The sequence below is a fragment of the Chelmon rostratus genome, chromosome 4, assembly GCF_017976325.1.
Source record: "Chelmon rostratus isolate fCheRos1 chromosome 4, fCheRos1.pri, whole genome shotgun sequence".
Classification (NCBI taxonomy): Eukaryota; Metazoa; Chordata; class Actinopteri; order Chaetodontiformes; family Chaetodontidae; genus Chelmon; species Chelmon rostratus.
The window spans coordinates 16,770,494-16,796,259 of NC_055661.1; the positions used below are offsets into that span (position 1 = coordinate 16,770,494).

General features: G+C 43.2%; 1 protein-coding gene across 1 annotated transcript in view; it reads right to left on the reverse strand.

Annotated features, from left to right (window-relative positions):
* Positions 1-25,766, reverse strand: part of ttll7 (tubulin tyrosine ligase-like family, member 7) — a 61,416-nt gene that overhangs the window by 30,833 nt on the left and 4,817 nt on the right. The window contains exons 4-11 of the mRNA XM_041935961.1: positions 25,088-25,155; positions 24,633-24,791; positions 20,400-20,616; positions 18,234-18,398; positions 15,050-15,208; positions 4,582-4,676; positions 2,181-2,328; positions 945-1,018 (exon numbers count right to left, since the gene is read on the reverse strand). Of these exons, the coding sequence (XP_041791895.1) occupies positions 945-1,018; positions 2,181-2,328; positions 4,582-4,676; positions 15,050-15,208; positions 18,234-18,398; positions 20,400-20,616; positions 24,633-24,791; positions 25,088-25,155 (1,085 nt within the window). The remainder of the gene's footprint in view (positions 1-944; positions 1,019-2,180; positions 2,329-4,581; positions 4,677-15,049; positions 15,209-18,233; positions 18,399-20,399; positions 20,617-24,632; positions 24,792-25,087; positions 25,156-25,766) is intronic.

The window sequence follows — 25,766 nt, forward strand, 5'->3', positions numbered from 1 at the left end:
GGACACCATTTGAATGCTAAGAGATCTTTATTAGGGGTGCTCCAGACAGACCTCAGCCTGTCTGATTGACTGTCTGGCTGCGTGTCGGAAAAGAGGAAGAAGGTGACAGCACTTCATGCAGGCTGCGATCAGCATTCTGACTAGCCATTCAGTCAAGTGATGAGTCAAGAAGTCACTTACACTTGGGGAGACAGCAAGAAGGGCAAGTGTGTGTGTGTGTGTGTGTGTGTGTGTGTGTGTGTGTGCGTGTGTGTGTGTGTGTGTGTGAGCCACACACACACACACACACTCTGTATGAGCAGAAAAACTGTGCAAGAGAGAAAAAGAAAATCAAGACCTGGAAATGTGTGTGTGTGTGCACATGCCGGATAAAGAGACGGAGGCAGGAGGAGAGACTGGGGGGGTGAAGGAGCATTAACAATTTGCAAGGGATAAGCGGCAAATCAGAACGTCGTGTTGCTGAGTCATGGTCTAAGGTTGGATCTGCGCCATCTGTGAGGTGACTATTAAAAATTGACACACTCGGTGTCTTCCGACGTCCCGGCTGGTGTTACAGGAGAAAAGAATAGAGGTGTGGGGGAAAGATGAGATGCAGAATGGCTGGCAGTAGGCAGGCCAAGTACACATGCTAATTTGAATTTCTGAAGTGCAGAAAAGGTAATGTTGTGTATAGAGGACTAACAGTTTGAACCTTGTCGCTACACACTACCTCTGATTTCCTTTCTATTTTACATATTCTCTCAGTCTTAATTCTTCCGTCTCCCGCTCTGAAAACATTGGGTGTTCTCTTTTGTTTGTTCTCTCTGCAGCAACATTATTTATTCTCCTGAGAGCTTGGCGCTCTGCAGATGACCCCATAAATGTAAGCGAAGCTGGCACTGGTATGGTGGGTGGAGTTCCTGAAGGGAGAGCCCCCTCTCCCCGGCTGTTTGCCTCTTCCTTACCTGTAGTTCCCCAGATGTTGTTTTTCATGCTCCTCCCTGGAGATCTGCTTGCGGACCTGTGCCAGTCGCTCTTTCTAGAAATGGGAGAAAACCAGAGATAAAATGACTAAATCCTCCAGGAGAAAGCCCCCCCCATTTTGTCTTCTATTAACTAAAGAATAAAGTCTTACAAATGGGTAAGCAAGAGGAGAGAAAGGTAAGAATAGAGCAGTCTCACCCAACAATGACTCCAATCATTTGGAGGCATTCTTCCATCTGCTGTCTTATTAATACATTACAAAGGTATAATTGTGGAGCTCAGTTGGCCAATTTTGCATAAAGCAGAGAGGAGGGGTTCGCTCCACTACAGACACTGCAGTACCATCGAGCTCTGAGCGATATGTGCCTTCAATAGACCTGAGCGTGGTCTCGCACTTCAGCCATAACAGCACTTAAAGATGAGGTAGTGCCCTTTTTAAAATAGCGCCTCTGCGCCATCTTTCCTTATTCCTGCTGATTACTGCCGTGGCTGATCAAAAGGCTAATCAAAGAGGGAGGGAGGCGTAAAGTACTAGTAGCTGCCACTTTTCCCCATATAGATGAGAAAAGCTCCCCTGACTCCTTAATTTCAAAGAGAAAATAATTAAATGGTATGCTTGTCTCTGAAAACTTTGACTCTTTTGACGTAGAGTCAGAAGTTAGTGAAAGGGAGCTTTTGCTCACACTTTCAGCTTTTCATGTTTCAATCTTGTGGAAACACTGATTGTTTACTACAGTGTCCAATGAAATGAGAATTTGTTTTTTTTTGTTTTTTTTAAACATTTTTAAACTAAGTGATGTGTTTAGTAAATGTCTTTGCTGAAGTCAAGCCACCTTTAGTGCTCATTCTGGTGTGGCCTAAAAGGCTTAAAGGGCATCTCATGACTTATGATCAGGGCTTCTGACTGTTCAGCCGTTGTTTCAGTCCCCAGGCTGGTTTTGAAAGTCTGGGTGGGGAAATGAATTAGTTTCACTCTTAACTCCCTCGACCACAGTCAAGGTGCACCACCTTGCACAGGTGCTTAGCATCCCAGATGCTCCGATGCTGCAGTTGGTCAGTTGCCAGCAGAGAGACCTGTGGATTTACCAGGCAGATTCCAGGGGGGAATATGTGCAACTGTGTGAGTGTGAAACACAGTCTTGCTCAGCAAATCTTTTCGAAGTGAATAATGAGGCTTAAACCAAATGCAATAGTTAAATAATTTGCTTGTGCCTCACCAGCTCTTCTCTCCTTCGCTCCAGTGTGTGACGTTGTTTCTCCCAGTCCGAGGAAGCAGCCGAGAGTTTCTTCATGGAGCCGTGTCCATAGAGCCGTCTCTGAGCCTCTGCCTTCTGCTGTGCCAGGTTGCGTTTCTTATCACTGGCTCTGGATCCACACAAAACAAGTACAGAGTTGAGAGAATGCACATTTTCAAACTTAAAAGTGTTGCACCATTCAAGTGCATTATCTAGGAACACAAATTAGAGATGCACCAGATACCGACATCAGATAACAGTCGAATACTGAGTCAAACAGCTGGATCAGGCATTTGTGACAAAGCACTGATTTGGTATCAGATACCATTATTTTAATGAATAACAATTCAGTGCATTTATATCTATGTATCTGCCTGGTATGGCTTGACACATAAAAAATATGTTATCAGATCGGTACTCATTATGAGCCCATTATACCCAAGGCCCAGGTAAAAAAAGTCGGATCGATGCATCCCCAACACAAATGTTTTTGTACATTTTCAGTGTTTTTACACTGAAGCTCTGATAGGAACAATGTTTTTTAGAATACTTGCATGTTCGATTAGGTTTCTGTCACAGGTTTAGCTGCTGTTGAGAAACAAATGCACTATGAATGAAATCCCATTAGCTTAACCGGCTAAAGTGTTCTGTCCCTTTCTCATTTCGATTACAGGATCAGGGACTGTAATAGTTCTTTCAGAATACACAAGACTTGCTCTATTTTATCTCTACATACTCCACGAAGAACAGATGTTATCAGCAGTAAGAGGGTTTCTTTAATGCTTTAAACTATGATGAAGTTTGACAGCATGCAAGTCTCATCCCTAACTGGTGGACTGACCTGAATTTGCCTTTTGATCACATCATTTTGGTCGTTAAAAAAACAAAAAACATTCAACAATACAGACATAAAAGATGGAGCTGAGGCACAAGCAAACTGACAAAACCGGGATGAACAGGACTAGACAGCTAATTCTGAACAAGTGGGCCATTGCGGTCTGGAGAGAGGGCAATTCATTTTAGTCAATTGCTGGCCCTTTAAATTGGATATTGAGTGCTGTTGGGGGGCTGAGGTTTATCAATGTCCATGCCTGGCCAGGCCTGAATTGATCCCACGTTGATACAGTTGGTGTTGTGAGCAGAGTTGAGAGCCGACCTTACCTCTGCAGACCACCAGCCCCTCCCTTTTGGGAAGCAAAGCCATTACTATATAAGGAAAAAGTGAGCGAGGTAGAACAAAGCCCTCATTCACTCCAGCATGAACATAAGCAGTTTGTCCAGTGGAAAGAGCTCCCCGCCGCTTGTCGAGGCCTCCTACGATTTATTTGTCATGAAATAATCAAATCTCCCCTTTTAATCTGTGGGAACACAGCAAACAACAGCCATGAAACAAATCATTTTGATAAGAGATTTGTTTGTGCCGACTCAAGCTGGGCGGGAGGACGGAGTGAGTTTTTATGTGGGATGGCTGCACCACGCTCCACACTTGGCCAAACTAGATCTATGGTGCTGCATGTAATTGATCCATTGTGTATGTGTATGTGTGTGTGCGTCTGTGACTAGTTGACTTGAGACTATATTTAGAGCAGCAAGCGGAGTACAAGCACAGAGAGGGAAGGCAAAAAAGAGAGCAGAGATCCAGAGGTCTGGTGTACGATGATCAATCAGTGGACAGACTCACTGTAGCTGGGGGACAGAAAAGCATGCCAGCGAGCAAACACACACAAACACACGCATCACATATGTACAAAAAATATATAACACAAGAAAGACAGTACGCATACCCTAAACAGGCAAACAAATACACCCGTAAAAGCAAAGTTAAAGAGCAACACAGGAAGCTAAGTAAATACACAATGAAAAGGGTAAACAGGGTAGACTCTGAAATACAAATAGCATAACCGTTATCCTGTTCCTATCACACACACACACACACAGCGTCTCTGATTGATAGGTGCACAAAGCCCACAACAGAGGCATAGCTTTGCACCTTGGCCATTATCTGCCTTTGCATCCACCACAGCAGCACCAACAAATTTACAAGTGCAGCATTTTTGTTTTTGTCCACGGCTCAAACCTCCTGTTGGTTTCAGACTAATGTCCCTACTGTGTCATCAGTTTGAAAACAAAACAAGCTGAAGGCCAAAATGTGGCATGAATCAAAGTAATTCCAAAGTTTTCAGGTTCCCCAAATAAATAAAACAAAGAATCGATCCCTAAAAATCCTCAAAACCTCAGAGAAATAAATAAATAATAAAGTGTGACGTGAGCTTTGTCCGTCTGTGCACATGAAACTAACTGTAATGGGCCCCTAGATGCAATTAATATGTGTCTGTCTGTAAGCACGAGCATGTGTGCGTATGACCGTGGCGGAGAACAGTACCGAATGTTGAGGAGTTTGAGCGCATTGAGCAGCACCCCTTTCTTCACGTCGTAATCAATCTTCTGATCAGTCCCGAAGCTCGGAGCTCGATTGATCTGTCAGAGAGGAGAGGAGAGAAACATTCAAAGAATATTCTTGGGGCTTTTTTTCTACTTCATCTCATTTTTTCTTTCTTCTCAATTCAGCAGATAGAAATGCTATGCAATTACAGGAGCAGATTTAGGGCATCTTTGGAAAAAAGCGATCTGTTCTGAGAAGAAAGAGAGGAAAGAGGAGAGAAGGAAGAAAGAGATGGGAAGGGAGGGTTTTTTCTCTCTCAAGGACACTTTGGAACTCTTATCCTTTGCCTGGGCATAAATCCTGTCTGACACTGATGTGCGTATGTTTGTGCATGAAGAAGACGAGCCTATGTGTGTATGAGTGCACGCATTCGAACAGATTGTGTAGGTTAAACTGTCACCAGATTCGTGACCCTGCCCTTTTGAGCCAACCACAGCAAGCAGTCCATGGGTCTGTAACCTCAGTATGCCAGGCACTGCAACATCGCTCCGTGCTGCTGCCACCAATAATCTCTTTGTGAGCATCAGTGAATCACCACCGCTTAGCTCAGTGCCATAATATACAATCAGAGAGCGCTCAGAGAGTCAACTGAGCGAGAACAGAATAAGCCACCTGTGATTTGAGGTACAAAAGCCAGTATCACCCAGGGAAAAATTCAAGAGCAGCTTACCTTTCTTAACAGGACAATTTCCAGCACCGGTGCAAGGTATTCAGATATCAGTTATTATACCTGACACAACAAATCAATTCTTCCCCTTTACTCTTTGTTATGTTCCCTCTGTCTCTCTCCCAAGGTGAGAAAGATTGTTTGAGGCAACAAAAGGACCAGCAAATGGAGAGAAGTGCAGAGAGAGGGTGAATGAACTGGCAACCGTGATTGGAATGGCATCTTCCTATGAGGTGACTTCAAATGACAATGCAACAGATGCCCAGCGAAGGGCTGGCTCTGGCTGTTAAACCTTGATTATTGAGATAAGTCAGGTCTCCTCCTGACATTGTTCAAAATGCTCAAACAGCCTGTTTTCTTTTTAATTTTGGAACAATAGTATGACAGCCACCTTTTGATCATTCGATTTTTAATAGCTTTAATAAAGGTGTATTTGTTGAATGAAAGTGAGTGCATACACGTGAGCATTGTGAATGAACTTCTTCAACACAAAGAGATATCTGACTTTAACAAGTGTACAATGACTCACTAGACAGAATCTCACTCACTCGCCAGATAAAATCAGGAAAAATATCTATGATCCATACAGAGACCTGTGCAGTAATGCAGTGTACAGTTAACTAGGGAAAGATATTTTTTCCTAAGCTGCTTAAAGTTTTCATTATTAAAGATTTAAGGATATATGTTATTGCTACTGTCATACTATGAGCCAGCATACATACATCTGTCTATGAAAATCAATGTCATCAAATCAGTCAAATGAAAATCACTGCTTATAGTTAGCTGGAAATTCATCCCTCTCAGTTGTCTTAATCTGCAGTCAGAGTGAGTATTTGTGTCAGAAACATTATTCGTCCTGTTCCTATCTTCCTTTAGAAAAAAGCAGTTGGATACAGTTGAACTCATCAAAGCAGCACGGCAGCCAATCACAAATTGTGATTCCTGTAACGGAGTACCACGGGCCAATCAAACGCTTTCGAGCCCATTATCGTTCCATTCCATCCACCAATCAGGAACTTGGGTAAAGAATCGTGAAAGAGGCCAATAAGAAAACAGACTGTGTGCAGCATCAGGCCATAAAGATTTTTGGCTGAAAATGAGCAAAAGCTCTTTTACAGAGATGTGTGAAGCATCTCAAAGGTTGCGGGGGTAGCACTCACAAACACTCCATCCCTCTTTCTCCTCCCTTCTTCTGAACTAGCCATTACTAATCCAGACACAAAGGTGCTCACTGCTGTGTGGAAGATTTGGGAACAGTGCTGCAAGATAATATTTACATCACAACCAGGCTCCAAGGAACCGGGGGAGCCAGAGTGGTGTGCTGCCAGCCATGGGGCAGGTAGGCCAAAATAGAGCAGTAACTATTGAAAGATTGCCCATTTAGATCAAGAGCCAGCTGTAAAAAAAAAAAAAATCTGGGCAGGCTTAAATGAATCAATAAAGCCGCCCCCTACATTAACAGCTACTCCCAAATTGTCCTTCAGGAAGACACCTAAACCTTTGGAAGCATGTGAATATGGTTGAATAAGGAAGCTTCTGTGCTGAAGCGCATGTAGCTGTAGCTGCCCATGTTAACCTTCTCTGACTCTGTTGGGCCATCACTGCCCGAGTCTCTTTGGCTAGTTCGGAGGATGGATCCACAAATACCACAACCGAGCCACTAAATCCACTCCAACATGATGATGTGTGTGTACGGGCGTGCCTTCGTCAGTGCGTGCGCGCGCACCCACATGCACGTTTTTCTACTCAGCAACTATTTATCAGAGGGAGGGGGGCGGGTAGGTGATGAATGTCCCTGAGCGCAAAGAGAAGGAAAAAAGGAACAGAGACCCTATCCAACTCTTTCACTCAATAGAATCAAGTCTACAATACATCCCTCTGTGCGCTGAGAGGGACAGAGCTCCACTTCAACCTACAGTACCTTACCTAAGGAAAAAACACTACAAAAGAAAAAGAGGGCAGGGGTCTGTTTTCATTTAGAGCACTCCCTGATATGACAGCCACAATGAAAAGAGTATGGCTTTAGAGCGCCGTAGCCTATAGGTAACAGCCAGACTGGCAGTGATCCTGGCGACGGTTGTCTCGTTACTTGTCTTCATTTCTTAGTTTGATTTGTGGTGTCAAGCTGTCACAGAGTAGACTGGCATCACGGCACTCGCTGTCTCTCTTTGCTCTCCCTCAATCTTGCGTCTCTCTCCTTCTACTCTCCGCCTGTCGCACGCTTCTTCTGGTTAGTTTCCCTTCCCGCTTTGTTTCTCGCTGTCTCTCGCCCCGTTTTCTGTCTGGTCACTCATTCATCCCCTCCGCTCACTAGCCCTCACTCTCTGGTCGTTACCTCTCTTCTTCTGTTCGTCTGTTCTCCTTTTCCTCCCTGGCAGAGGAAGTTGGACCAGTCTGGTCCTAATGAACCCCTGCAGGCTCCCAAAACCCCCACTCTGATTTCTTTAAGTGACTCTGGCAGGGTCTTAAAGGAGCCCTCGGTTTCTCCAAGAAGCATTCAATAAAAATGTCAGATGAAAAGATTAGAAGCTCCTTCCTACTCATGCTTTGATTCGGTTCAGCATCGCATCAATGCAGCAAAAATATCACTCGTTCAAACAGCCAAATGAGCATGTAGGAAAAGAACATATCTATCTGTAATTTTTCACAGGACAGGTTTATCTTCCTCTAATCGTCCAATTAAAAAAACAAAGATCAGAGGGCGAGAAACACCACTGACATACTTTATACGGGACATGCAATTCTCTCTGTTCTCTTTCTCGTCTCTATTTTCTGTACCCGGAGGTATGTGACTGAGACACAGAAGTAACCTGCCAGTGTTTAGGAAGGCAGTTGTGAAACAAAAATTATGGTGGGGAAATTTTAGCATATTTTTTTCAGCTCTCCATTTGGTTTGAATTGTCTGTGAACTGCAAACCTGTCTGCCGATCTTTATTGCAGGTCTTAAAGTACAAACAGAGAGGTAGAAGTGCAACCAGCAAACTGTACATGCTTTATATTATTTTATACAGTACAGAAATTTTCTGTACCCTCTCACCCCTGTTTAATGTAATGGCCATACAGCAAAATCAAAATTGAATAGTAACAGTATTATTAACGCAGCCATGGGCCATTCTTAACACCTAGAAACAATAAACTCATTCTCAGTTCATACTATGGTTTAACAATTACTCCTCAGATTCCAACTGTGTCTAACAATTCATTATTGTCATTGCAATTATGAATAAACCTAGTAAAAAAATCCTTACAATGATTATATGACTCACTCATTGTTTAAAATGTCGTGGGCATTGCGCTTTGTGCCTGTGGCCTCTGCTGTGTCACACCAATTCTAATAACATAGCAACAGCAGTGGATCAACAACAATCAGCTGCTTTCTTTCCACAACAAATTGCTTCCCCCTATTGACATCTATTCCGTGTCTGGAATATTCGTCAAACAAGTGCAAGGGCTGCTCGTGATTAATCAGTTCGCAGAAACGACCCCCTCTTATTCCTGGCAGAGTGTAAACAACTACTGCTTTGACAAGCCCCGCACACTCGAGGGTATCGGCACAGTTCAACCGCTGTCAGAATGGGGTGTTTGTTGCCGCACAATGGTGGAATAAGAAAGGGAGGCAGAGAGGGAGAGAGAGGGAGAGCATGAGTAGCAGAGCGACAGAGAGACAGACAGCTGGCCGCCATGTTAAGTCGTTCTCTTGTTTCAGCCGTCTTATCAATCACTGTTTTGTTCTTTTTGTGGCATTTTTAGTGGTCCTGTCGGAGACAGGGAAACTCTAGCTCAGCATGCTGAGCTGCTGGTAAAGGTCCTGGGAGTGAGCGGGCCAACGCTTAGCTTAGCCACCAGTCAGCCTGACCTGCCTGACTGGCTGGCTGGCAGGGTGCAGGGAGTGTTGCTTTCTTTTTCTTTCTTTTTTTTAAGACACGCAGATACAATCATACACGGCCACAGAAAGCAAAAGGTGCTTTGATGGTGCACAAAAGGGAAAAAGTGGACATAGTTTAGACACAAACCTAATTCCCACTAAAATACTTACAAATCTGCAAGAGTATGTCTTACTTTACAGTCTCTTGCACACTCAACCACACATACTACAGTTCCATGTGTCACTCATAAAGATGCAATATATATCATCCTTCTCAATCACAGGCATGCACACCCAGACACGCACACACACACACACACACACAGTCACTGGTGCTGTCATACATGCCTGATGATAAATGACTAAATGTTGGGGTGTGTTTTCAACTGCCCCACATATGAGGCCTGTATGCTCCTAATTTGATACTTATTCCATGAAATAGTCATGTTGGGGGAAAATGGATGTGGATAGAGACAGACAGTCCCATACATCATTCTAATTATTCTTTAATAAACCTCTTATAAGCCAAAGAGTGGCTTGTAGGTAACTACTGCCACCTAGGGTTCACATGGAGAAAGACACCCCCTCAGAGCTAAGGCCGATATCCAGGTACATTTAAATAAGAATGAATCCTACTAAGTGGCAAAGATTAATCAAAGGCAAAAGGAGAATGAGAGGTGGAAGGGTGCAAGAGAGACTCTGGAAGATAATTGAGTATATCAAACTGTATGTATTCTCCTCTATCCTTTTTCACCCCAGAAAATTCAATCATGAAGGGATGAAAATTATTTGGAGAGCACAGGTAGCAAGTAAATTCCTCCTTAATCACCCTGAATACACAATAATTTTCGACCTGGCTGTTGTAGGGGTTAGAAAACACTTTTTAAATTTCCCGAAGAAAAACCTGAAAGACAGGCTAACCTCTAAATCCTTCTTCTAAAACTCCTAGGAAAACAGCTACGCTTTAAATGGCTACTCTTTAGACTTTCGTGGAGAGCTATAAGAACATACAATTTTCATCTCATTCTGCACAGATGAAACAGAATTTCGACTGAAAGCTTATTTAAGTGTGATGCACTATTTATTCCACCCAGGAAATTAACAGTATTTTCATTCGTTTCAGTGTGTGTGTTTGTCTGGGTTGCAGATGTGGAAGGGGGAAAAAAAATCCATGTGTTTGTTAGTGTATGTGTGTATCGTGGCATCTGTTTACACTTGCAAGCGCAGTGTACTCCCCACAGACATACCCCCAACATAAACACACACACACACACATATACACTTGGACTCAAAAGAAAAGGAAGTCTGGATTATGTTCGCTCTGAGGGATGGACAGGCAAACCAAACTCATCTTGAAACAATCGGGGACAGAGCACAGAAAGAGAGGAAAGTTGCAGGAAGGGGTGAAGGGAGAGAGGAGAGGGGTGAAGAATCACCGCCCTTAGGGGAGCAGTCCAGCTGCAGTCTGTTGGTCTGTTGTCGTAATGCCTATTCACATACACACACACACACCGAGACACAAACAAACTCGTGCCACGGTTGACCTAACCATGCCCGCCTCATTAGCTGCCAATCACTCTGCACAACCCGTCCAGGAGGGGAAGAAAGAGTGAAAGAGATGGATGAGGAGACGGTAGTTAAGTTGCAGCCATCAATAATCACGCTGCCTAAGCTCCTGTGTGTGATGGCATCTTTATACTGTTACACATAAAACACCATGAAAGTTGGCAAACAAGGTTTCCTGTGCCTCTCTTTATTCTGTCGCTTTACTTGAATTGGTCTGTTTTTGTCTTTTAAGCCAAATTCCTCCCTGCATCTCCGACTGGCTAAAAAGACCGGCTGTGGGCTGGAGTCAGTTTGGTAGGCAGATCAGAATGGCCAACCACACATACACACACACTACAGAGGACTGTTCCCAGAGGCACAAAGACCACACATCCAGATACTCAAACACATAGGGGAGTAGACACATTCACAAGAAACACAGAAATACCTTCAGTTGTATGCAGTGGCTTTCATAATGCATATGTATGTTTATAGTGCAGGCAAACACACATACAGTACCTACAGTATGTGCCCATTCTAACACCACACACAAACACAACACAAATGAAAATCACATTCTCTCTCTCTCTCTCACACACACACACACACACACACACACTAACTAACATTCATTTACACACAAACATGTGCACTCTCACACACTGACTGTGGCCCTAACAAGCAGGCCGACCAGCCTTTGAGCTGCCTGGAGCCTGACACCAGAGAGACAGCTTCGCACGGACCAGGCAGGTTTCTAATTATTCATGCTCACTACAAACACTTGTTTCTTTTTATTTAGAGTTGACCAGCTGGAGCTTTTTTTTTTCTGCCCCGTGTGGGGGAACAACTACATTAAAAAAAAAAAAAAAAAAGAAATTAAGCAAGCCAGAGCCTGTAATGAGGCTGGGCCTCAATCCACCCGTCCTTGTGTCGGGGTCCATGGACACCACTCAGGACCTCATGAGAACAATAAACTGTGCTCTTTGTCAGGTTCTGTTTCAAATATAAGGGGTGGAGCATTTAAAGGAGTATTTTTTTAATAAATAGTTTCCTCACCCATCACCCACCAAACCTCTAGTAATATTTTTTCCATTTTCCTCACTCCGGTTGACATTATTTGTCATGCCGGCTTACAGCACATGGGCCCTGGATAAACTTGAGAGAGGAGGGGGTTGCAGGGGTGATAGTGCTGTCCCATTGCTATATTTTGCCATTGAGTAAGTGCACTCCTTATGACTCACACTGGATTTGGAGTGGTCTGCTGTTCTCTTTGACCCGTGCACCCCAATTTTAAGTCACCACCACTGCGGAATTTATGAGTAAAGCCTGTGTCATGAGGCGTTCCCTGAGCTGAAGTGAATGTACGTGCATTTCTACACTGATATGTTTTCCTTTGATTTTTTTTTTTTTGTTTGTTTGTTTTATTTTAAAAGACAAACATTCAATGAAGCCCTTAAAGCCAAAGCCTTGGCACTGACAATACAAACCCCAGTCTATGCAGACTGTGTGTGAATATGCACTCTGTGTGTGTGTGTGTGCGTGCGTGCGTGCGTGCGTACTCATGTGTCTGTGTGAAGTGAAGAACACGGCTCAATGAAACGCCTTTCCTATACGAGACACAGATGCTGTCTGGGCTGGTTTAATGAAAGTGAACGTCTCGGGTTACGCCATTTGAGCAAGTGTGTGTGCCGATGTAGTGCTGATGTTTTGAATGTCAATAGGAGGCAAAACTTGTGTTGAAACCCTGCTGAATTAAGATAAGGATCACACAAAAGCCTGTCTCTCTTTTTTTACCTCCTCTTCTCCCCTTTCTATACTTGCTCTGAGCACAATGCGCCTGTTTGATGCCTGGCCTTGGTTTGAGAAGCATCACTCTTGCCTTCTCTTTTTTCACCCCTGTGCCGAACTACCTTAGCAGGTGTGCACTGGTCTGTGGATTGTTCCTCTTGAGTATCCGTATTTGTTATCAGTATATTTGCAATGATTTCTCTTTGTGCTTGGCTGCTGCATAGCCAGTGTATTGTATCTTGCACAAAGGTTTTCTGGCAATGGCAAGATACAGGCAATCATGTCCTCTGATTATGGGAGTTTGGAGTTGCACTATTTTGAATACCTTGTAAAAAAAAAAAAAAAAAAAGTGACTATTTTCTGGTGGTGTAATTGGAGGATGTGAGTGGCAATTGTGTTCCTTTTCCCTCCCCACCCTCCTACACACAGCAGACAAAAATACAAATACAAAGGGTACGACTAATGTCATTTGACAGTTTCTTACATATGATACCATCGAGCTTTCAGGTATCCGACTGGCTTTGAGTTTACACAGGTTGAACTTTCATTTCCTGGCTGCGAGTTTTCATGTCCAACAACCAACTTTGACGTTTTAGAGAGGAAGGCAGTGTCGGAACAGCAGTCTGGGTAAAGCCACGACGAGGCGCGGCACGCGTAATTCACAGTGGCACCAATAAGGAAACTTGAGCGGTAAAGTCCACAAATTCAAAACAAACCTGTAAGACCTTGATTGTGTTTCAATTCCTGACATAATTTTTACTGTGCTGGGACTCAGGGGGGTAACAAAAAAAATTAAGAAATAAAAAATGGTGAAATGGGTTGAAATAAATTCAATTTGCCACAAAATGTTGCAAAGTGATCTGCTGAAAAATTTAATTTGGACTTGAGGGCTTGCCATAGGGTACCGTTTGTGGCAACCAGCCGATGGGCCCGGCCGCCTGCTGCATCCCTGCTGAATAGGAATGAACGTCAGCAGACTAAAAAGTGGTAATAAAGTTATTTTCAGGCTTGACAGCATACGCAGTGAGGATTTGAGAAAGGGTCTCTATGCATGCAACTATCCCCTGACTAATCAGTTGAATTTTGGAAATAAATGATTGTTGCTGTAAATGTTGCATGAAAGAGAAGTAGGGTTGTGTGTGTGTGCGTGTGTTTGCGCGTGGGATGTTAATTGATGAGAGTTATAGAGAGCTGCTAGTAGCACAGGGGGGATCATTACTGCCGGAGTGGAACAACTGCATTCACGGCTGTTTGCCATGTCTCATACACATTTACACACACACAGAATGCACACATACTGTCACAGTGCACCAGCAGCCAAAAGGAACACCATCCTCTTGCTCTCTCTTGTACATCCTTTTTTCATATAGAACAACTGCTCAACCACACAAAGAGTCAGGAAGGGTAATTATAACACGCTAATTCCACGATCACTCTTCGGAAAACACCAACCAACTATAAAATATAAAATCAAACGCTTTTGCAAGATCGCAAGATTTATTTTGGGTTGGCATGATGGGGAAAAACAAACAATTATCCCAGAGGCATTTCCCATCCTTGAGTCAATTTGTGGGAAGGGGGGGCGCGCAGCCACTTTGGGTTAAAGGATTTAGGTCACGCTTTAACTGACTGGCTGACATCAGAACGGTGAGACAGAAATCCTGGAGTGGAATCTGCACTCGAATCAATCTCTTCAATGACTGACACTTGAGAGACTGACACTGAGAGAATGAGGGGCGGGTGTCTTGTGAGTCAACCTGCCATCCTGACCTATATTTTTATACTGTGTGTGTGTGTGTCTGTGTCTTTGTATGAGGAAGAGGTGTCTTTGTCTTGTCTTTTATGCTGCTGTGTGTGCCGGCGTCTCTATTTATATTCGTGGGTGTGTATGAATGCACGCATGCATGTAATTGTGTGTGCGTGTTATTGGTTGTGTACGACCCTTTCATTTTACATGGGAATGTGTCTCTCCTTGTGTTCGGAGGTGCATAAATACATACTTGAGACTGTGTGGGTGTTTGCTTGTGTGTTTGTGTGCACCGGAGACGAGAGTGTGTAAGCAAAATCAGTGTGTGTTTATGCTTTCTGTCAGTGTGGGGCAATGTCTCCCTCTCTCCTGCTGATGCCACATTACTTCAGTTTAGGAGCTGCTGTCACTTTTGCAGCGACATAGACAGGTGAGACTTCACAGACGGCAGCCATCCTCTCTCTGACTGACAAACACACACATACACTCTAGAGAAAAAAAAATCATAAATCACAAAAGTAAATATCCTGTGCTTTCATTATTTTTCATTATGTTTTAAAATTTAAAAACATTGATTTCCATAATATTCTGCATAAAAAAAAATTGAAGAATAACTTTAAAATTGAAAAATTCCAAATGATTAAATAAAAAGGTCCCTGTAAGTTGTGCATTAAATACACTTCTATTTGGATTCAGTTTTTGCCAGCAAACACAAGTAGAAATTATTAGGAAAGAGTGAGAAACACATATGCCTTTTCACACACACTACACACAAAACACACACACAGAGTTATACCTCCAGCAGCCAGGGTTTGAGTTTGTGATCCAGAATTATGTCAAAGCCCAGGACCTCAAAGCAGACGCTGTCGCTCCCTGGTGGCTGGCCGGGGCGACACATGCGATAGGCGTGCAGCACATGGGGCTCAGCCACTATTAATGTCTTCACCACGAGCTCCTGGCAGGACACAAACACAAAGACAGAGGAAGTCACCCAGCTGACAAAAAGAACACAAATCCTACTAATTTCTAGTGGTTTCATTCATGCTAAAAAGCCACAGGCGGACGTTTTTACAGCAGCTGATTCAAGCTCTTAAAGTGAAAATGGTGCAGTTAGTAGTCCCGCTTTAACTGCAGGTTGGAAACACTTGAACCTTTAGATTTATGACTCTGACATTGGAATAATCAAGGCACATACTTGTAACCTACAGACCTGCTTTGAGGTAAGACTACAAACCAGACTGACCCTTAGCTGTACTGTTTGTCAAGATACAGTTTAAAACGCGAGGAGAAACAGTGTTACTGGCACAGAACCTTTTTAATTTCGCTCACACACAGACTTTCACCAATGTTGGTGGTGGTCCATCTGTGTTGGTAGTGGCTCCCAACCTGTGCTTGTGTGTGTGTTTGCACGTATGTTTGCTGGCTGCTACCTGCCTACTCCCACTGTGCAACTGGAGTAAACATGCTCACTCTGACACACACACACACTCTGCACAAAGCTTCCCCTTACCAGTCAAGCCCCACGCAGTGCTGCTGGCCTGCAGTTTGTCCAGTCTGACTGCTGGGTGCAGGAGAGGGGTATGGTGGTCTGGCCCTGGCCTGATAAGGCGGCAGCCCCCCTCCCTTTTCTATCTGTCTGTCGCTCACACACCTCCATCCATCTGTCCATCCATCCACCCGTCTGACCCACGGGCTGCCCAGCACAAACACCTGCTGCCACCGTTTATGCCCGAAGTCCCCAGTACTGGCTGGTGTGTGTCTTTATCCCTGCCCCCATCACCTGCCTCCTTATCCTGAGCCCCCAGCACCGGCCACTGCCTATTGCTGTGCATGTGTGCCTGTGTTTTGTTGGGTTTTATAAGCCTCTTTGAACTCTCTATTTTTTAATATCAGCTGGATAAATGTGTTTGTTATTTTAGCTATTTCACCTGTGCATGTATAATTAATTTATCTAATCTCTGCTTAAATAGTGTCACTTGTCTTTCTGACAGTGTAGTAGAGACAGCAGGCTGTCGTAGTGGTTACTGAGGTTTACTCGGAACCACTGGTTCCTTGGTTCATTTGATAGTATGATAAAGATGAAAAAGTTAATCAAATTCGGGGAAGGATTAAGTGTAGTTTGTCCTTAAGTAATATTTCATGTCAAATTTATGCACACAAACTCTTCAAAACCATTTTCTGAAACATGATCACTGGGGAAATGTTTTTCTTTTCCAAGTGGCAAAGAAACTGTAACCTTTATTGTTTCTGAATATCTACCAAATGAATCAATAGACCTCCTAGAAAAGGAGCGTGAGAGCGTCACGCTAACGGTACTATCTGAGAGGACAATGTGTAACTACTTCATTATACTGACTAGTACATGCTCACTCTGACACACTCTGCACAAAGCTTCTCCTCACCAGTCAAGCCCCACGCAGTGCTGCTGGCCTGCAGTTTGCTCAGTCCAGTCTGACTGCTGGGTGCAGGAGAGGGGTATGGTATGGTGGTCTGGCCCTGGACTCCATAACAAGCCTATTTGTAGTCAGACACTGCTCTCAAAATTACATCCACAGAAAAAAGCGGCAGCTTTGCTGGTCAAACCTTGGACACTATGCCCCATACAGCACATCAATAATGCCTCAATATGAAAGAGATGTCTGTGTTTCACATGAAAAAAAAACAACATGATATTCTTAACCCCCACAGACAATCTTTTGGCAAACAAACTCTCTGACTCTCTGACCATGACCATTGGCGGGAAGAGTCAGGGCAGCCTGCTAGGTCTGTATGGGAACAAAATGTAAGAGGAGAGATGAAAAGAGAAGGAGAGAGGAGAGCGAGCAGAGAGCATAAATACAGAGTTGAAACAAAACGCAGTGTGCGAGTGTGAACGGACAGCACTAACACCAAAGTGGTGCAACTTCTGAAGAAAGAGCAGAGGAAAAAAACTGTGAGAGAACAAGAGAGAGCAGAGGGCGGTCTGCCTGAATCAGAGGGTGAGGTGTGTCACAGAGGGACAAGAGAGATGAGAGAAAAAGAAACGTGAAGAAAAAAGAAACAGAATTTAATGCTCTGACAAAAACGAGCACATGGAGAAATTGCACGAGATGGATAAGAGAAGAGAATAAAGAAAAGGAAAGATCACCTAAACAAGAACTTAGCCAAAATGGTAAAGCACTGACCACAATACCTACAATAGTCTCAAAAGAAACTTTGTTTAACATGAGCATAAAGAAAAGAGGAAGCTGATGGAAAGACGAAATAAAAGACTGCCTTGAGGTAAGTATAATAAGCAATGGGATTTGGTTTTGAGGTAGCATGAGAGCAGACAGTAAAGCAGAGAACAAGCACTGAGGGACCATACAACCCAATTGACTGTGGACCAAGGGACAAAAAGTCGAGGTCGAGAAAGAAATAGAAAATAAGAATAGAAGTAGAACATCAACAGAACCAGGGATAAAGAAAGGGGTAGAAAAGACAGACGTAAAAGCATGGTAACAGACAAAGGGGCGTATGATGAGATCAATGGGTATAAGAAGAGAAAAATTCAGAAATCAAGTATGGGAGTTAAAAGAATCTTCCAAAAAGACTGATGAAAGAAAATGGTTGAGGTAAAGGTGTTTGGATGAGCTGAGTAGTGCCAGGCAGGGAGAGCTCACCCTCCAGGAATGGAGTTTTCACTGAACTCTTCGTGGTGTTGAACAAGGCTCTGAAGCTCAAGCTTGAATTACTGTCATAGCAAATCATATCAAACCACTGCTTGTCCGCTAGTGTTTTGTGTGCAGCGTGTGTCAGTTAGTGGCAAGAGCATGTGTATATACGAGTGTATGCTTACAGATTACACTTACAGATGTATGCATGCGTTGTTTGCATTTGTGGTGTGTTTTCTCATCATACAGCACATCCCTGCTTTTGTGGAAGTACACATCCACCACGATATTTCTGCATTTGACTGTTTCTGTGTTTGTGTTCTGTTTTTAGGTGGACTACCCACGTACAGAGACGTCTCCCCAGAACTTGGCCACATCGTAGTCGTTGGTGCGGAGGAACTCGGTGAACCAGCTGATGGACCTCTTGCTGCCTTTGTCCACTGTCTCGTCTCGCTCAAAGTTCTCATTGTGTTTGTTGACTGAGTAGTTGGTCAGATGCATGTAGAGCTGGCTCTGTGGAGACAAAGGCGGGTGAGGAGGGCCTTTATGCATTAGACTTTGACAGTATGCATGTTCACACCGATCTGTGGCTAACAATTTCTAGCTTTATTTAATTTGATAGCAGTGCGACAACTACATGGGATAGCTCGAGCATTGGAACACAGATTTGGGAGAAATAGGCACAAACACATTACTTTAATATTGAGAAATACAGAATATCTAAGGACAGTTTGACCAGATCTGGTAAACTGCAGAGTTTAAGGTCTGTGGTGCACTTGTAAAACAACTTCTTTTTATAAGTTGTGACAACATTAAAAATCTAATATCACAGCAACAGCAGATCATATTTGCACCAGATGGCATGTTTTGTTTGTTGTTGCAAAAAAATCATTCTCTTCCTCTTTCCTGTAAATTCCATTATTTACTGAGCAGAAGAAGAAATCAAGCTTTTTTTCACCTGCTTCCTTCTCCCAGTTAGATGTATTCATACTTGATACATGTCCAGAACAACAACAATGTAATTCTAATGGCTTCCAATAACTCCACTGAAGCAAAAGTAAATACAATGAAATGTTATTTTAATACATAGTGTACATACTGTATATTGTATTTAAATAGCTGTGGTACTTGTGATGGTGCCCTTTAGTGTAATTATACCTTTGTCAGTGATGATAATCATCACTGCAAAGAACAAGCTCAAGGGTACTGATGCTTTTATCCCCACAGAGTACAGACCCTTGTCTTAATGGAAAACATTTTCTCCAAAGTAATGTGGGTAGACAAGAATAAAGGAAAAAGTGAAAACATCACAAACTAGTCCCCTGGCAACGACTAAGATGGTATGAAATGGTGCAGCAAAAAAAGTAAAGAGCAGCTCACTGTACTATATGGGAATAACTCCCATATAGCACCATGAGCTGTTCTTACAAAATGGGTCTTAGATGATGCTCTTATGGGATCGACTGATATGAATGCAACGGTAGGTAAGCGTACAATGATAGATCAATAAAATCTTAAGTGTTCAGTGATATGCAGAGTCATAGTGCCCTACAATGCATGGTTAAATGCATCACTGAACGGTTGGCTATCAGTAGCCATTGTATAACCCTTGCTGTGTCCCTCTCTTTAAGCACTATCCCTCACAACCTAAGACAATATACCCTTGTCCTTAACCTGCATGATAATAATGCTGTGGCTGCAGGCCACTCCAGCTCCTGATGGCTGTCTGGGAGCCACTCTCTGTGGGATTGAACATCCATCTCCATGGCATGACTCACTCCATCATGTGTCACAGACTGAGTAAGACAATATACACTTATGTCACAGGACGGGTCCAGCGTGTCTGTGTGCGAGTGTGTTCATATTGTAGATAAGCATCATGGCTGTGTGTGTGTGTGTGTGTACATCACATCATCAGCAACAGACTGTGCTTCAGCAGGTGCAGAACCTCAAGGCAAATATGAACTGCTTGATATTACAGGAGACATCTGGCATGTGGACATTTACGCTCAGCTGTGTTCCGACAGTATGCCTGCACATTCTGTGTGTGTGTGTGTGTGTGTGTGAGAGAGAGAGAGAGAGAGAGAGAGAGAGAGAGAGAGAACAATACAGGTAGCCCAAATGCAGTTGTCTGCATTTAGACACTGTTGACTGTGTAGATGAGTACTTGCATGTTTTTGTGATCATAGGGAGATTACACTGTGTGTTTGTGTGTCCAATTCGATTATGTTAAGTTGCATAAGCCCACAGCAGGTTTGTGGGAATGCATTGTTCTGTGAATCTACTTCTGCTATCTGTCTGTAGTGCATTTTCTGACTCACCTGATTGGTCACATACTAGGTACACTATGTACTTGATGATGTAAATCCATGTGTACATCTACAGCTCATCAAACTGGTCTTGTACACAGATAAAGCTTTGGTAAAGCACTACGTAACTTTGCTTTGAAAACTGCTACACAAATAAGAGCTATTACTATCATCATTATTTGTATGAACATTGTCTTTGACTCACCAGATTGGCTTCACTGGGTGCATGGTACTTCTCGGTGCCCATGCGAACCAGACCGTCATTGTAGAGAAAAATGCGAAGTGGGTCGCAGGAAGTGACAAGGATGTAGATGCGCAGGTCAAACTTGTAGCCCTCCATCAGGAAGGGCTTGTCCAGGTACTCCTGAACGATAAAGTGCTCCTGGGCTGGCAGCTTCTCACAGTTACGGATAAGTGAGATCCTGGATAGACAGAAACTTTATTAATCCTCGGGGGGGAAATTGGGGTGTCGTCACCAGCATAATAAAATATGGCATAGTAAAGACAAAAAAGATAATTAAAAAAGTGATAGATGGGAGCATAGCTGGGACCGTGAACATGACTGATGACATTGGCACTGTCTTATATACGCGTTGAAGCAAAAAAAAAAAACTGAGCCAAACAGTATACAGATTTTATGGGTTTCAACACAATATTTCATTTCAAAGTCATTGGGAAAAGTTGGGGGCATATTTCTGGGGTGCCACATCTGTCTCTTATGCTGATACTTTCAATCTTCACATTCCAAGAATAACTTTTTTCTTTTTTTCAAAGCAATGGATGATGTGTATGATGTTCTACAGGAGCAATAGATGCAATGAGAGGCAGAAGATGTGTCCTCCAAATGACTCAAAGGCGTTTGGCCTTTCAGAGTGAAACGGTTAGAGCCGTGGTGCCCTGATGGTGTTTGTTTGACCTTCCACTGCTACAGAACCATCACTGAAATCGTATGGAAATGAGTGCACTCAGCATTCCTCAGGTCTAGTTTGAGCAGGACAAGTTGTTTGGCTCTGTGGGGCATTGAACGTTCCAAAACTTTTGTTACTCTGCTCATTACCTGGCCATATAAATAAAACAGCAGAAAAATAAATGTACAAAAAGCAGATAGGTACAATACAAACGCTGGTTTGTCTGAGCAATTCTGAGCATCTGGAGAGCATTGTGATTTTCTGAAGTCCAACTCCACTCTGTCTGCATGGCACAGTACATCAAATGCTGTTGCAGGGTCTTTCAGCTGCGGGCAGGTTAATGGGAGCAGACATTGTGCTCCGTTTCAACCTCCACTCTAATTCATTTGCTTTGGTCTCATGTCACTGGCACTCAGTTCTTATAGTATGCAGGCCATTGCTAGCTGGACTAAAGAATGAGTTATGTTAGTTTGTGTGCATCTGTGTGACTGTGCACTCGAGGGTGAGGGGCAATATTTTCAAAACTTTGTGAATGTAAAAGTGTGTATGTCTGTCCATATGTGTGCAGGGAGGGTAAGGGGTATAAGCATTTGCAACTGACCTATGTAACCCTCACTCATAGGTAAGGCAGACTTGGCCTAAATTGCTTACATGCAAAGGTTGGAAGGCTCCATTATACACATGCAAGCAGGCATACCACTTACATAAATACAATATTTGGCCATAATGTAAAGTCTTGATTGTTCACAAAGTATAGTTTGAATATTGAGATATCATGGCACTAAGCCACCAGAGGGCAAGCATCGGTCTGCTTTGTGGCTTCTGTAATCTCAGCCACAGCATACAGTATCTTGGGAGCAGTGCAGTCTATGTTGTTTTACTTTAGCCAAAGAATCCACCTGCTCGGTTAACTCTAATAAAGTAAAAACACTGGAGCATTGTTGATGAGCTTCTAAGTGTGAATCTGTGCTGGGATCCATTTATTGCTTTTCAGGTTATGATGAAATAAGGTCTCAGTTCAGCAGTCCTCCCTTCAGAGGTTTGATAAAAAACCTTCCCAGCTTGTAGATCTGCTTTAGTATAATGTTGTTGTTACTTTCAGGTTTATAAATCACTCCCCATCACCACATGCTCCCGCCAACTAAAATACTGCCGTATTACAGATGAGCACCTCTTTGGCCCGCTTATCACAGTACTTCAACAGAAAAGAACAGGGAGAAGTTGATGTGAGCCTGACCGACGATGTGAGGGGCCCTCCTAACAGGCAGACAGCAAGCTGAATGATGAGGACAGGGTTAACGGTGTTAGTTAGTCGAGGAGGAGTAGCTGAGGAGAAGACGACATGATTGATGAGCTGTGGTGTCAGATAATCACAGCCCACTCTCCCCTGCCTATTTAATTTGGCACCGGAGGGGATCTCGCCTTTTTAAGCCCCGCACGCGCTTTTATTTTGTTTCCCTTATAACAAGCTGCGCTTCAGACACAAACAATAACTTCATTTAGTTGGCCGACGGAAAAATAAATTACAGGGGGTAGATATAACTTAATTTCCTGCCGCGTCACACCATGCACAAAAAATTGAGAAAAATCTAATCTTGTGAGCCGCCCGCCGTTGAGTGGACGAGCTAAACTCATCATCTTTCATATTCTTAATGTATTGCAATAATTCAGCCTTTGCTGCCTTTTATTCTTTAATAAATAAGGGCTTAGTGCAGCATGGAGTTATAAGTAATGCTCACATTATACCAGAAAGGACAAATTCAAAGAGAATTAGAGGGTGAGGTGAAGCACACTGAGCTATTTGTACTTCAATATCCCCACCTATTGGTGCCAGTGATGAATACACTCTAAAGTATTTCTTCATATGCGCACTTCAGAGATCACATTTTCAGAGAATATAAAAAAACAAAAAGAATAATTAATAAATATTTCACAATCTGAGCAGTTTAAATGTATTCTGTGTCAAGTGCTCAAGAAAGCTATGCGCAGTGTGCAAAGCAAAAACAAATTCGTTTCAAAGGAATCATGATTTTCACAGTTGGCCTTTGTTTCAGAAACAGAACTATCTGTAAAACCAACCACACTTGAATTATTTAGCTTAATATCACTTTTCACTTCATTTTAGTCTTGTCCTTGACCTCCACACAGGTCACTTTGGAGTTGAAGAGAATTATGTTTTCAGTGCGAAACGAGGGCCTTTGGCTCATACATAAACATTAGAATCAGTTACTGGGATTATTTTTGAAACAATTTACAGTATTTACCTTGTTGACCACTTTTTGAATATTAACTGAACTGCTACATTCTTGCCATGACAACACCCGTCAGTGTCGTCATGGCAAGAGACTACGATGAGTACAGAAGCTCAAATGTCCCCTGGGAGCTTCCTAATTTTCATCATCTCCTCCTGGGAAGGAGATGTTATTCCTCCAGGGTGTCGCGGCTCTGCCTCAGTCACAGGTAACTCCTAAAGCCAAGGAGCTTTCTTACTCGATGGCCAGGTCAGCTGAATGGGCTCTTCACAAAGCAAAGGAGCTTTAAAATCAATACCACCCTCAAGCTCACCCAAGCTTATAATGTTTGGGAGGAGGGGGTTGACACTGTGTCAGAAGGGAGTCAGTTCAACTCTTTGGAAAATTTTGGGTTGCAATGCTTTGTCCACCTTTATTTACATGCATTAGAGGGACAGAATGTTGGTAACACCTTAAAAAAAATGCCACAGCTCACTACAGGTAAAAGGTGGAAGCTTCACCACTGATTGCAGGATTTTTACATTTGACTCCTTAAGAACGTATGGGTATGCCTAATAAACCACATCACCATGCTTGCAGTTTAGAAAAAAACAGGGTGTCTCGAAATACTTCATGACTGCAACTGTCATGAGAGTGAAAACATCATGACACCTGAGATGGGCTCTCACCTGATGGGACTGCAAGTATGAAATATGTATTCAGGTGCCACAGCCTGCTCATTGGATGCTATTGAGAGACAGAGTCCCCCTGCAGCAGCCATCTTGGTCCATTTTCTAGTCTGGTCTCTGCTGATGGTGCCTCATAAAGGAATCTAATAATCACATGCAGAGACCTTCAGGGAAGGAACTACAGTAACTGCCAGGGACCGTGTGTGTGTGTGTGTGTGTGTGTGTGTGTGTGTGTATGTGTGTGTGTGTGTGTGTGTGTGTGCGTGCGTGCATGTGTGTCCTCCACTGGCAGCGATAACCTCTGATTTATGGAGAGTGTGACCATCGAGGACAATGAGGCCAACAATGAGATTCACCACACCCTCTCAGCTCAAATACTCAATCTGGTCCCGGCCATAATGCTATTTCCATAGACACCCATGTCAGGGTCACAAACCTCCTATTGCCTTGTTTTGTTGTGCTTGTCCTCTATTTGCTCTACTACTAATTTCCTCCTCCACTCACTCACTCTCTGGCTTTCTATCCTCCGCTTCAGTGACTCTCTCCTTCTCTTTCTTGCTCTAGCTCCCTCTTACAGCTGATTAGAGTTACGTGCTAGCCTCTGACCTACCCGTGACCCATGGCTCCATTGGCAGGTTTGACAATAAAGGTCTTCTGCTTGCGTTTCCTACGCAGCTCCTTGACGTAGTTCTGGAACTGAGTGTATTCGGCAGGGAAGATCCAGGTTTTGGGTATAAAACTGTACTCTTGAGGCTGGCACTTGATCATTCTGGAGAAACAAAGAAAGGGTGCGTGTGGGAGTGAGGTGACAACACTTTAGACACAGAATCATCTGGAGTCTTGTACTTTTACAGTACACGCTGCATTGATATTACAGTAAGAATTAATTTTGTGCTTTTACAGCAGTATCTTCTACTTATTTGGCTTGTTATGGTGGAGCGCTACAAGCACCCAGTTGTAACTTCACAGAGTGCCAGCTGGCTGAACACTGAGCTTTGAAATACTCTTGATTTTGCAACTGAACCTAAGTGCTGTCATATGTGTTAAGAGAGACAGACAACTTACTTGGACATGTTTCTTGCTAGGCAGTCTTTCCGGCAGATTTCGCCCATGCCAGGGAAATGGTTAATTCTCTGCAGAGGGACAGGCAGACATAATAATGTTGTTAGGGCCATTACGCCACTCAATTCCACCCCCACCCCTTCATAAAAATGAGCACATTAAAGGCAGCAACCTGAAGTGAGCTTACAATGTTCTGACATTTATGCCCAATTACGGACTCAAAACAAAAAGGTGACGCTGAGACCTTTCTCAACCCTTATTTAGTTTACCATGGTTTTTTTTATACTACTTAAAGGTTGGGGAGGGAAGAGCCGAGGAAAAAAAACAAAAAAAAAAACGATCAATCTCAACTCCGAGGGGCCGAGGTAATTGGTTCTGCATCGCAAGCTCCTGCAGTGACAGTTGAATGAATTGCTTTGAATGCGCCGAAAGGGGGGTGGGGGGTAAAGGAAAAACTCCGGGTTTTCTGTATTCTTTGACCAAATGAGCCTGAACAGGGGTGTTAATTAGGCTCATATGAACTGAAACTTGACAGCAAACTCTCACAGTACATCACTAAACGGGAAAAAGGAAAAAATTAAAAGAGGGAGAGAGAGAGGAGAGCCAGGGAAAAAAAGAACCCAGAGTGTAAAAGGATCCCGTGATTATTATCCAAACGAGACAGACGTAATTAGGGATTCGG